The sequence below is a fragment of the Aethina tumida genome, chromosome 3 (assembly GCF_024364675.1).
Source record: "Aethina tumida isolate Nest 87 chromosome 3, icAetTumi1.1, whole genome shotgun sequence".
Classification (NCBI taxonomy): Eukaryota; Metazoa; Arthropoda; class Insecta; order Coleoptera; family Nitidulidae; genus Aethina; species Aethina tumida.
Genome location: NC_065437.1, coordinates 33,475,860 through 33,490,503, shown reverse-complemented (window position 1 = coordinate 33,490,503; position 14,644 = coordinate 33,475,860). Strand labels below are relative to the sequence as shown.

General features: G+C 28.1%; 1 protein-coding gene across 2 annotated transcripts in view; it reads left to right on the top strand.

Annotated features, from left to right (window-relative positions):
* Positions 1 to 827: 827 nt before the first annotated feature.
* The window catches only part of LOC109596277 (lachesin), a 68,501-nt gene continuing 54,684 nt past the window's right edge, over positions 828 to 14,644 (top strand). Inside the window, exon 1 of one of the 2 annotated variants that reach the window (XM_020011785.2) lies at positions 828 to 920. In XM_020011785.2, the coding sequence (XP_019867344.2) occupies positions 830 to 920 (91 nt within the window). In that variant the 5' untranslated portion in view covers positions 828 to 829. Of the gene's footprint in view, positions 921 to 4,286; positions 4,362 to 14,644 lie in introns of those variants that run through there. The other variant, XM_049965784.1, reaches the window with a different exon arrangement.

The window sequence follows — 14,644 nt, the reverse complement described above, 5'->3', positions numbered from 1 at the left end:
AATCAGATGTATATTTAATTCTTATTGTCTTCACTAAAATTTATTATACTTTATTCAGTAAAGCTTGCTAGGTTAATATAAATATAAGGCCTACCGCACTAGCGGTATATAATTATTACAATTATTAATGGACAATAGTAAATCATTTATGAATAGAAGAAAAAAAAGTGGTCTTAGATTGGATCCTTGTGGCACTCCAGAGTATACCAAAAAGAATATTGACTTAAATCCTTTGTAGCTGATCTGTTTCAAATGTTTGAATCTAGGAATATTCATTTATTGAGATTATAGAGTGTAGATATAGAGAGACGTTGCTACTTGTGAAAGCTGAAAAAAAGATCAAATCCATAAAAACCTCTGAAGATACCACTTTCGATTAACGGTAACAATACATTACCACGAGGACTTTTAAGTGTACCCATAATAGCAGATTGGTGGTCGTTTAGTATAAATCGACGTATTGTAACATAAATAAAAAGTTCACTATTCCGTTAGATAAAAATAAAATGTGACTTTTATTTCGTCAAAACATCAAAGTCGCATCGGAATGAAAGATATTCATTTCAATAAAGGATATTAGAAATATATTACGTCGGGCATCGGGGTAAAAATGGGGCCCCCTTTGATAGGTGACATGTTCTTTGATGTACGATCGGACTGCTATCTTGCAATATCGCTCAAAGGGAAGTAACATATGAGTGGCAAAAGTAGCAACCGGTATTGTTGGATAGGTCGCGGAATTAGCGCAAGCGCCCGAAATCCAGACACGTTTTGGCGTTGCGACGCTCGAGTTAGTCGGCGTGATACACGCGGTTGGGAAACTCTAATGATGTTTTATCCGGGTGGACGTCTCTTGTTCGTCGTCAGCGTCGTAAACATTGTGGCGTCGACGTGCGGTGCGGTGCCGGAATCTTCAACAGGTAAGAGATGACGCTTACTAAATTATGAAACTCTTCAGATCCATAACTAATTACCCTCAAAGTTTTTAACTGTCAATTATGTATTCTTTAATTTTTATGGGACTAAAATCGAATAACTTATTCTTATAATTATAGAAGTTGTCTGTATAAAATGTAATATTTTTAGATGCTATTTTATTTTAAATTTAAATATTCAAATTTATAATATTACAAAACAAAAATAATATAAATAAGTAAATTAAATGCATGTATTAATTTTTATATTGATTTTATTCATTAATTTCTTTCAGTAATATTTTTAACAAGTAATTTCATTCAATTGAAACACAAAATTTGAAACATTTTAAAATCTAATTACCGCTTGGTGATTTTACATTTTGGTTGGTACTCTATGGAACGTGTAAAGAAATTAAAAAAATAATACATACTTAACATGATTTAAATTTAAACTTGTATTAATATATTTATGAGTTTTTAATTATGGTGTGCACCACAAACCACGTATATTTAATTAAATAATTTTATTGAATGTGTAATTAAATGTTTTACAGCATAATATTATTTTTTATATATTACAAATGATTTACATTTCCTTTAACGACTAGTTTAGTATCTATAATAAATTATATATTTATATTACTTTAAATATATATAAATACATGACATATTTAAATGTACTTATTTCAATATTTTTATATTGCTTTAATTATTGTATTCACTACAAAATATATAAATTTAATTAAATAATGTTATTGAATATTTGATTTAATTTTTTGTACATAAAGTTTTTTAATATAATACAATAATAAGACAATAATTTTAATAAAACAACTAATTTATATGATAAATTATATGATTCTATAGTTTTACATATATGTTATAACTATATATTTTATATGTAATTAATTTATGTTCTTTCTATATTATAAAACTTATTCTCTATAAACTATAATATATTAATTTAAGTTGACGTCAAATTATATGTATTTTAATTAAGAAAATTATGAATGTATAAAATGATTTTTATGTATTTTTAATGTTGTATAAATTTTATAATAATTAGTTTTCATTTTACATTTATAATAGATTATGATAGAGAATGCTACTTGTTTAAATTAATGATGAACTTTAATTAGAATATTAGATATTTTAACTTTGAGTTATAAATAATTATTTTCTAAATTTTATATTTGATTTAAATAAATTAAAATAAACATATAGGAATAACTTTTTAGTAATAATGATCAGGACATATTAAATTCCAAAAAATATATTCTAATTTACTTTTTAATTAGTCAATTATTGTTTACACACATACATGACTAAATTATACATATTTGAGTTTTTATAAAATAGGTCAGATTAACAATTTTATTATTATTTTTGTTATAATTAAATACGAAACTGCTGTTTTTAGTACAAATCGATTCTAAAATCTCTTTTGATTTCCATTATATTTTGGTTTTACGTGTATATATTATTTTATTTTATGATGATATAAACATAAATAAACAATGAATAATTAATTTTTTTCAATTATACATATCATACATATCATCATAAAATATTTTAATAAATAAAATATAACAGGTAAGAATAACAGCTATGAAATAAATTTTAAATAAACTGCGAAAATAATTATAAGAAATTTGGCGAATGCGCAACCTTCCATGTAATTGATTGTAATGTTACGTTGATTTAGGCACTTATCTAAATAATTATAATTTCAATTATTAGACAATAAGTGAATTAAGCCAATTAATTTGATATTATTGTTTACATTTCATTTTACGTTGTGCCGAGTAATAAAGTTTTTACACAGTAATTGGTATTGACCAAAAACAATTTGGCAAATTCTAGTTATTTTGTACGTTAAATGACCGGAATGCCAGTTTTTGTTTTTTATGCAATTTTATCTTCATTGTATAATCTAATCGATATATGACACGTTGCTTTTATTATTTCAATAAGTAAAATGTACATGAATTATAATATATACAAGGTGCCTACAGGACGTCAAAGTAAATAGTTTATTTTCAATTTTCATGATTTTTTATTGACAGGGCACATCAAATTTTGTAAATTTGTAAATTGCCTTAACTTTTTTGACATTCACTATGTATATTTCTAAAATATCAATATTCATTGATTCAGTAACCATTTGACAGAAAAATGTAATTAATGGACAACCAATAAAATAAAACTGGAAAAATGTAATTTTTTAACTTTTCAAAATAACCACCGTTTTCGTGCATACATACAGATATATAACGAATAAAATTACATTTTTATTATAACTACATTTTACTTTAAAATATTAACTGAACCTTGAATACGTTTCCATAATATTTCTACATCTGGAGTAAATCATTAATTTTAAAATATTAAAGTATTGAAAATTATTAGCTTTGACGCACTGTATCTCCGCAATTCTCATGGAAAGACAAGGTAAATTTTCACTTTGATAATTTGTGATAAAATTCTAAATAAATTATTCGAGGACACTCTGGATAATATATAATATGAAAAGACTATTTATCAATATAAATTAATCTTTACATGTGTATAAATAACTAAACAAAACTATTTACAACTGAACTGAACTGAAATTCACCCAAACAATATTTTAAATGTGTAAATATCAGTAAATATCAAGTTGATGTGACTGTTAATCGTAAACACACATTTTGAAGTATTTAAAAATGATACATTTGCAATATTTTACAACGTTTTTATATAAGTGTAATATAACAAACGCGTATTTTGTTTCATACAAATCTCTCTGAATAATTTTTATTTTATTTTCAATTTGTTGTTTATAATTTAAATTAGGATTCAAAGGCGCAGATTGAAAATAAAATAAAAGTCTAGTCGAAGTAAAGTGGCTTCTATTTTTGTATTTCGCTAAGTGAAAGGCATCAAAAGACAGTCTGAAAGGACTTTTGTAATGCAAATAAGCACTTGTTGCAAGTTGTGTCTTCATATTGATTCCAGAAATACGTATAAAACACAATCTAAAATCATTTCACTATATTAATTTTTAATTGTTGTTATCGAACAGATTAAGTATGCAACCCTCATAACTGTCATAACTGTTGGATCCTAGACGATACATGTTGCAGATATTGACTATTGTTGGATTGGAAGCTATGATAATAGGTTATGGACCAAATATTACTTAATTACTCCGAGGTAAACATGTTTATGACAAATTGATACATTGTTCAAATGAGCAGCACATAACTTGAAATCAAGTCGACAACAATTGGAGGGACTGTAACTGACTGACGTCGTAGATAGTTTAATTTAGAGTGTAACAAGTGTTATAGCTGTCAAACGAATTTTTGAACACGAATAATAATATGAAAAAGTGTGTATTTTAAACGATATTAGCTGGAGGCCTAGACCGTTTACATGAATGCATCGCTTAATTACAACGAGGTAAACATGTTTATGACAAATTGGTACATTGTTGAAGTGAACAGCACATCATTCGGAATCAGATCGACAACAATTAGTGGGGGGGACTGGAACTGATTCGTGTCGTCGATAATTTAATTTAGTGCCTGCCAAGTATTCAACTGTCAAAACGATTTTTCAACATACGAAGTACTTTGCGTCAAATGACAAATAAATCGGTGGAAAAGTACACTTTATAAACGATACTCGTTCGGAGTTTCAATCATTTACATGCTCATTACAGTCACATGAAGCGGGTAATTCCATTATGGAAAAACCACTATTGAATTTTCTATTTTTATGCTAATGGAAATTTTCTATCGTATCCTTAATATATTAATAGATTTCACCGGCGACTATTAATCACATTATTTTAAACCTGCTACTTTACCTCTAGGGTTGATGAATAACAAGACCATGCTAATTAAAATATATATACTGGTTTTGATGATAATGTGTGGGGCAAAATCAAAATAACACGCAAACCGTTTCACAATAAAAATTCTAGTTTCTATATGTTTGAGTTTGCTCAATCACAAAGGGATCTTGTGATTGTGGGTTATAATGCGACAAAACTTTCACGCAATCATCCTCGGCGAAAGCTTCTCGAGCACTATATTTGCACATCCTTTGAACACGTCCTTTGTATAGGGAGATAATAACACTCTTGAAATGTTTTTGTAAACAGAAATGGTTGGTGTATTTGATACATCCATAAAAACATGAAAAGAGGTACTCATTTCACTGAATTTGTTTGCTTTTTCTTGTTAAATTGAGTGAACGCGGGAGGAAATGAAATCTCGGGTCAAAAGATTGACATTGATCATCTTAGCGATAAGCCGTAATATTATCGAATCGCTTTTTGCCGTGTAATCTTTGCCTTTCTGTAATTGCCGAAGTATTGTTACTGAATCAATATTCGTGCAACTCGAAACATTTAATCAAAAACGAACTTGATTTTAGCAAACAAAATAACTGACTGCGTTTGAAAATTTAATTAAAAATTAATTTTCATGTTTTTTCAAATATTTCTCTCTATTAAATTTAACCAAAATATATAAATAAAGTTTTTAATAATATTTATCTCTGATATTTTACTTTTTGAATAACTGAACAGCATACAGATAGAGTATGCAAATATTCCTGAAATGTTAGTGACTGGTTCGAATTAGAGGTTTATTATTTGAATTAGAGATTTCACTGGACGTGCTAAATATTACTATCAATATTGATATTCATTCGGAATAAACATACATATATTTAAAGGCTTTATGCTAAATTAGCATAACATAAATAAAATTAGCATTTCTAATCGTATTTTAGCTGCCAACGTAGATTTCTACTTAATAAATCACAATTTAGTTAATTCCTAAGCATAAATTATTCATTTAATTAATTAATTACTGACATTAGTTTTAATTAGATCGTAAAATCCTTTCTTTGATATTTAATCCTTTTTATTATTTTTAATATCTCCCTTGAATATTTACAATTAATTATTAATTTGCCAAGTTCGCTTGTTAGTTAAAGTTACTTAATTTTACCATACTTCGTACGAACACTCTAACAAGGAACAATTCACTGCATCTCTTCTAGTAAAAAATCTGCTAATTTGGAGCTTATTCGCGTAATTTTTTAATAGGGATGAAATTATTCTTTAATTAAATAAAAATCTGAAAGCACATTTTTTTTTAGAATGATAAACGTACGTTTATCAAGTTAAGTTAAATTGTGGACTTTTCGTTAATGACCTCATGTATTTATTTTAGTTAACACATAAGTAATTAGTTTTTATTCCAACACACGTAACAAATTAAAAAATAAAAAATACGATAATAAGAGTGACATCAGTTATGGTGTCGGCATGTTTGATTACGGAGAAGTAGAATGAAAGTAAAAAACAATACGGACAAAAGGTGAGGATTAATATAAAGGGTTCGCGTGCAAAGCAGATAAAAGCAGCACGCTTATTTGATATCGTAAGAACAATTACATTTAAGTCGCAGACAGCTAGTCCCATTAGCTGAATAATAGTATTTATATGGCGTCTGATATCTGCGAAACTATAGTGCAACCACGTGGTCTGACAGGTATTGATATGTGCACGCTACTGCACTTGTATTTGTATCTTACTTTTGTGTCAAACGTTCGCATGTGAATGTATAATAAATGTAAATCTAGCCGAGTTTGAGATAACAAAAGGGGCAGTCAAATAAAAACCGGATTATTTTGTTTGGCTAGTGCGGTAATTGTGCGAAAATGTGGAGGGTAAATTAAGGAAATGTTCGCCAGCACATTTTATTCCGCCAACGTCACGACCAGAATACTAGATAAACCTGTGCCAAGCATGCGTTGTAAAAGGAATATATATTTTGATTAACGAAAAATTTATTTATTATATAATTTACTTAAATAAATAAATAATTTAAGTAAAAATCGTCATTATTTTTGATTACATCGAAACGAAACAAGCTAAAATTGATCATAATTTACATAAAAATATATATAAATCATAATAAATCAAATATTTAATTAACAAACAAAAAATACATGGAAATGTAATTATAATAAGCCCTAAAATGGCTAAACGCTTCGAGAAATATTAACTAAATTGAATTTAACTGTAGGTCGTATAAACGTTATGAAAATATCAATGTCAATATTAAATAAATCCGTCTGTTCTGTGAAGTAGAAAACAATGTACAAATACAATGAATACGTAAACTAAAATCATAAATTTATTCAGTGCCAATAAAATACATTTCACTCATGTCGGAATCTATATAAATGCGAATGATATTTAATTAATTTCAAAGTAAACACCAAACTAAAATTAAATTTACTTCTAAAGTATTACCTTTTTTTATAAAACCTCCAAAACCGGTCTATTCGAGGAAATAGATTCAATAAAGTGAAAAATCACAGCATTAACCAAAGCGAGATAGTGTAGAAATTGAGAACCGACAACAAAGACCTAGAAAAAGGGCCACGACAGAGATCGCTTTTTATTTTTCAACTTCTTATGGAACAAGATTAATGAAGAGATTTACAATTAACTTTAGCATGTGTGACGTAATCAACAAAAGTCATTTTAATTTATATGATAATTAATTTTAATTTTGATTTAGCTCTGTTACTTTGGTGCTTTTATGATTATTTTAATCATTGGCGTGCTAGTTATCATCCATCAGTCAGTGGCTTCTATAATAATTAATTTTAATTTTCATTTAGTTCTGTTATTTTAATTCTTTGATGATTATTCTAGTAATTGGCATATCAGTTATCAGACATTATTTATTGAATTTCTGCAGCATTTTTAAGTTAAAAATTAAATTATGAATGTTTTTACTATAGTTCCAGGTTATGTTTAATAAAATAAATAATATTTATTATGATATAATTTTATTACTATTACTAATTATTGGTACAGTTATCAGTCATAAATCATTGAGCTTCGGCAGTAAGGTTGAAATTATGAATGTTTTTCAATATTAATTCAGACAATTTTTAATAAGAATCTATAATATTTTATTTTAATTTTGGTTTAGCTTTCTTATTTCATAAAAATTAAATTTGTTGTTAAATATTTTTTACTATAATTCACAGATAATTGTAAAAAAAATTTAAGCTAATTTTAATTTTTATTAGTTCTATTATTTTACATTTTTCATAATTACAATCATTGGTATGTCAGTTATCATTCATCAACCTCAAGTTGTCAACAATTTTGATATAAAAATTAAATTATATTATCCCAGTCACATTTTATCTAGTGGAGTATCATCAAGAGCTTTTAGAGACACCCCGTATATTGCAGTAATGTCAATATACAAATCCTTTCAAATAAACATATGCAAATTGTTATAACAAAAATCAATTAAATCTGTTGGTACAATCTGCATAAAATAAACAGAAATCCAGGCTAGTCGGATTAATGAAATATGAATAATAGCATACTCATAACGAAAGGAATTCAAATTAACATGGACCAATTAATCTCTACTTTTCTGCTAATTCCTGAAATATCTTAGGAAGAAGCATCACACACAAACAAAGTAAATTCGTGAAGTCAGAATTCCAACTTACGACATTTGTATTAAATGAAATTCACTTAAATAGATGGAAACATGTACTGCATGAAAAATTCCAGCCGTGAAGTTTTCAACGTAAGTCATTTTGAATTCGTTAATCAAAAACAGTAAGAGCAAGAAAGTGATGGCTCCGGAGTATCTGAAGGCTATCATTTGTCTGGAATCAGTCGAGCAGTTTTCTATTTACCAAAATACATGGGCGTACTTCAAGGATTAAATTATTTTCATACAAAGACTTTGGCCATTAATATCTGAAATCATATTTTAATATTCCTTGATTAAATATTTTAATTAATTTTACTCTCGTAAAATTCCATTTTAATATAATATTTTTTATGACACATTCAAAGTTACGTTGAAAATATAATTAATTTTGTTTATCTGAGACGAAGTATTCCCTTTAGATTAACAAAATGGCTATTGAATATTAAAATTGCGAATATTTTGGCCACTATAAACTTATGAAACGCATCTCCGAATCCAGTTCGAAAATCTGGGACGCCAATGTTAGAATGCTCCTTGCCACCTTTAAATTCACCGAGAGTGTATCATTTTTTCTTTGATGGGTCGAATAAAGTATACATGATCTAGTAAGTAAATGGATCAAAAAGGTTTTAACGTTAAAAGCTGAAGGCATTATAAATGGACCCGCCATAAAATGCCGTTATTTCATAAAATTAAATTCTAAAATTGAAGTTAAATAAATTGAAAAATATTTGATCTGCATAAATAGGTGTGTGTAAATTTATCGAAATTAATTTTGCTGCGCAATCGTGTACAGTTTTTGCTTTCACATCACATCAATCAACAGCCCATGATTTTATTTCAAAATTACTGTTTCGTGTAAATCTCCATAAACGAACCAAAACACAAATTGGAAAGGTAAAACTGATTAATCATTTTGTCCCGTATTAACGTTGCGAAATTTATTGGGAAATTTTATTAGCAACGATATTTGTGTGTATTAATCCCCCGCAAGTGTGATAATGGAAACAAAACATATTTAAAAATGTAAAATCCGTAAAAACAATTTGTTGTCCAGTGTTGATGTATCCGCGGCTCACGCAATGCGGACACCATTGAAACCGGAGCATTCATTAACGGTTTAATTTGGAAATGATCAGAAAAGGGATGTACGAATTTATTTTTTTGGCCCGGTCATTAAATTAATTTTTTATTCTCCTGTCATTCGTCCATTCTGAGAACAAAACGAATTTGAATTTATATTGAACCTTTTTTTCAATTAATCTATTAAGGATTATCGTTGTGTGAATTTTCGCGTGGGATCGAAGGAAAAACTCAATTGTGTTTACCGCCGAATTTAATTTCTGTCCAACTTCAAATCGAATAACTTTATCAAAGTAAAAAAAATTGGTTCAATTCAATGAAGCTTATGAGCTTATTCCAAATTTGTGTACTGGATGTCCAAGGGTTCATTTTGTAATAACTTTATTTCCGTGTTTATCCATGGATTAAATAAATGTTACAACGTATGTAAAAGTCTTACAATTGTGAAATCATAGAAAATATTAGGTTTACGTGTACATTTTTCTATAATACGAATATCAAGAATTTTTATTCTTTTTAAAAAATTTGCCCCAATAATATAAGAAGATAAGAATATAATTTAAAATATAGTAGGTCTAGAATTTTTAACCGTCAACTTCACTGACAGTATTTTCGAAGAGTATATAAAATTACGTCGCAATCGATTTTTCAGATTGACATCATTTTTTGTTTTTTATAAACTTCAAATGGTTCAAATTCAGGTTACACCCTCAGTGTCTTATACAATAATTTGAATCTTATGTTAATTGATGATGATCATAATGATACAATAATGTTTATAGGCTTATCTAAATTTGTCTACTGGATATACAAAGGTCGATTTTGTAATACTCTTTATTTCAATTTTTATTGCTGTGGAATAAATAAATGTTACAAATGTATATAAGATGCAAAGTCTTACAAAGCTTGCAAACTGAATTTTGAAGTCAAAGAAAATGTTAAGTTTGCGTACACATTTTTCTATAATGTTCTTACGTTAGAATATAAATTTACCTATGCACTAACAATGTGTCAAAAGGAAAATGCTTCAAATCCAATAAAGCCAGCAAAACGACTCGAAATATTCTTAAAATAAAATGGTAAACCGTGAATAATTCAACAAAACTTTGATTTTATTATATTGAAAAATCTACAAAATAAACTGTTCGGCCATTACAGAAAATACTGGTGGTAAATAATATATTAGAGTGAGTAGGTGTTCTGTCGAAAAATGAGGGAGAATTCGATAAATGTGATCAAATTGTCAGTGTAATCCTTTCAAAATGAGACCAGTAAATCTATCCGAAGGAAGAATGACAATGCGTCGTTGGTGGTAATTCTAACAAGATGCCTATAATTAAGCTTCAAAATATAGTCGTGGCTTTCTAAAGCATCCTCGTAAACAACTCGACACACACTTTATGTATATTTCAGAGAAATGCTTTAGGTAAGGTCTCGATTGGAGTTGGCTTGACGCCCTTTGTTTCCTGCAGGATTGCGGCTTTCGACATATGTTAGTTGAAAACAACATGCTGTGCATGGTCTGCAAGAAAAAGATATTCTGCACACCTGAGTGCACTTCGGGTTTCCTATAATTTCGATTCAATAAAATAATATATGGAACGTATGGGAATAAAATTGCAAAAACCAGTTTTGAATCTTTTATTTGGATTCGCGATCGTTTGCATTTTTAATGAGCATCGTCTTGCCTCCTGTGGTTTATAAGGTCATTTCTATATGGCACAAGATTTTTTTAATTTACCTAGTTCCAATTACTAAGGCTTCACTTTGTTTCCTTAATGATATTTATTATTGGTGTGCCAGATGAAATTTTGTTTAATAAACCGTCTTCAAACAGTGTGTAATTAGCACTTGAGCAACAAAGTTATTCGTACATGATTTCCCCGTTAAACCCTTGTTAGAAAATTAACTGGCTTAAACGATTGACTGTTGAATCATTTCAAATTAAAATTAATCAAAACATCACGGAATATCAACTCCTGTTCGCGCACATAATAGCATTGAGTTGTCATGTAGTTCATTTAAGTTTGTGACATGTGTATTTTAGGATACCGCTCTGGTTTGAAGTTGAAAAGGCCAGTGGAGGGTCACGCTAGCGCCCGACATGCACATTAATTGCTCTTCGCCATCATAATTAAGCCAATGATATGGCATACACTTAATATGCTAAAATAATGTACATCAAAATAATTCTGTTAGCGATATTCAGTTTGTGTTGATTGATCCCAAAACAAATCCGTTATTGATTATTTTACAATAAACCAAGATACCACCGCTATCAAACAATCAATAACAGACATTATTTATGAAGTTGAATTTATTAATCATCAATTTTGTAAATTATTTGACGTATTAAACTGAAATTTCGAATAGTAGGTGAATTTAAAAATTAATCCAAATGTTCCCATTACTAATATTATTTTAGAATAATACATACGTATTTTTAAAGACGAAGAGAAAGATAATCGAATATTTTAATTCTTTATTTTGGTAACAATTAATTTTTTAAAATCTTAAGAAATGAAAATTAGTTGTATACAGAGTGATTCACATAATTGATTCATAAGAAGTTTATAGATAACTAATCATCAATTTAATTTTTTTTTTGTGTTTTGAATTATTATTTATTTTTTGATGTCCTATAAATATTTTGGATTATTGAACTTTATTTTGAATCAATGTCAATATATAGATAAATAATAAAATTTTGAATTACGAAAGAATTGATTGGGAATTGATATTTAACTGGATAAAAAATAAACCCCAAATTTTAATGTTTAAACCACTCTATTTCAAACGACTACCAATAACTAATATATTTTTTTGCTCTAGTCTTGTTCGAATATTCTTTTTTGATACCAATGGTTTTTTTACTGAAATATTCTAGTTCCTTTCATTCGGTCAACATTTGACTGCTCTAGTAAAACACACTGAAATTGTGTGACTCAATTAATTCATTTTTTATTTGCCTAGTAGATAAGAAAGGATTTCGATTATTGAATTTTCCAATTTGTCTGTTTATCGTAGGTCTTTTATTAGGGCGTTTTATTATTGTATTTTCAAAAGAATGTATTGTTACATACTTATTAGTGACGTCAACAATATTTAGGCTATATATGTTTAATACTGTGTTTTTTGTAGTGCGTATTACTTTACATTCAAAAATCTGATCATAAACTATTTTACATAGTGTATTTTTCGAAGTAATTAACTTTTTTTTCGTAGTTTAATCTGATCTTAATCTTCTTTCTGTGTCGCCAAATTTTGAGATCTTTAAAAATGTGACGCAAACAAAAGCTGAGAATCACTGCTTTAGACTTGATTTTATATGTTAATTATTATTTCCTTTTTCGATGGAGTGCAATATTTCTTTCTTCCCATTGAAATAATATAAATCTTACTAAGAATAAATTCTTACTATTAAAAGTACTTTTAAATAGTACAACCCAACGTAAATATTTTTGAATGTGCCATTTCTTTGTCGAATCAAATTATAATAATATATGAATTTAAAGTAATATCTAATATTTCTGAAAGAAAAAAGAGTAACAAGAATATTTCTCTGGACACCACTGTATCTGTCAATAATGAACTTTTCAACATTACTGTTAATAAAAAATGAAGATAGAAATACTAGGAGTCCTAGTGCATTGAAATAATATTAGAAAAATTCAAGGCGTTGCGTTTTAGCTGCAATCGAAATTTCTGGTTGACATCTTGTCCTGTTCTCTATATATTTCTAATTAATGAAATTCACTATTTAACAAATTTTATTAAATGTTGATGATAATGCAACAAAAAAAAAAACTCTAAAAACACATCTCATTTTTTAGGGGCAACCTTTAATTTAAATATTTCCTGTAACATCCAATTAATTTGGACCAAAATCGCGGTTGATTAAAACAATAATAAGCCGGAAAATCGCGTAACCCACATGAAAAAGTTATTGCCATGTAGACAAAACATTTTGAAATTTGCATAGGGAGAATTACGTATTATAAATAACACCCCTTGTACCGCAAAACCGTGTAGTGTGAATGTTCCCAAATTAGAAGCTATATGTGCGAAATCTATCTTATATTATCACCACTACACAACCCCCGGCGGTTAGCAACGGCTCTTGACTCGAGATTAAATCTTGAGAGGCTTGCTAATTAGAAATGTAGCCTAAGGAATGCAAATATAAACATTAGCTCGGGCAGGTTTTCCGCTAAAATATAAGACGAAATTGGAAAACGGAAGGCAAACTGGGGACTCCCGTTTATTTCTTTCGTATAAACACTCGACGCCAGAAAAACATCATTGTTTATCGTTTATTTGAATTTTTTCGATATCGAAACTGAAATAAGCATATATGATATTAAATGAATGTTAGTGCATGAGGGTTTCAAAAACGTGGGATTTTACGGCATTGTTTGCGTATTTAATTATGTTCCTCGGGTATCAGTATGGAGTATGCAAGTCGTGTCGCATAATAAAACGCGCACGGGTCTAGAATCTTCCGACATGGCCGTTTTTATTGTTATTAAGTGCCGCACTGCGTTTATCGTTGCACATTTCATTTCATTTAATCTTGCTGGATGTATTAGATATTAAAATGAAGCTGTATCATATATGATACTCGTATGTAAGTGTACGTCACAGTTTAAACAAAGTGACTATATTTACCTTGAGAGTTTCACCTGAACATTTGTTGCCCTTTATGATTTACTTTGAAACTAAAAAAAGAATTTGTTTGTTGTTCATTATAAGACTAAATTAATATGAAAATATTCATAAAAATTGAATAAAAATATATGAATGTATGATATATGTATACAATTGTCGAATTGCTATTTTCGAATTTTACCTAAACATTCCTTGTCCATTATGATTTACTTTAAAATTACATTGTGTATCTAGATTGAGAAGAAAAAATAAATACAGTAAAGTCTGGACTATCGACGTATCTGGATTACAAGAGGTATTTTAGATTTTTTATTTTGAAAATAATTAAACTTTATCAAAATTGTTGTTTTATCTCAAACATAAATATCGACATCTGTGATCAGACTAAAAATTTACTTACTCATAGTTAAATATAAAATTTACCTTGAGAGGTTTGAA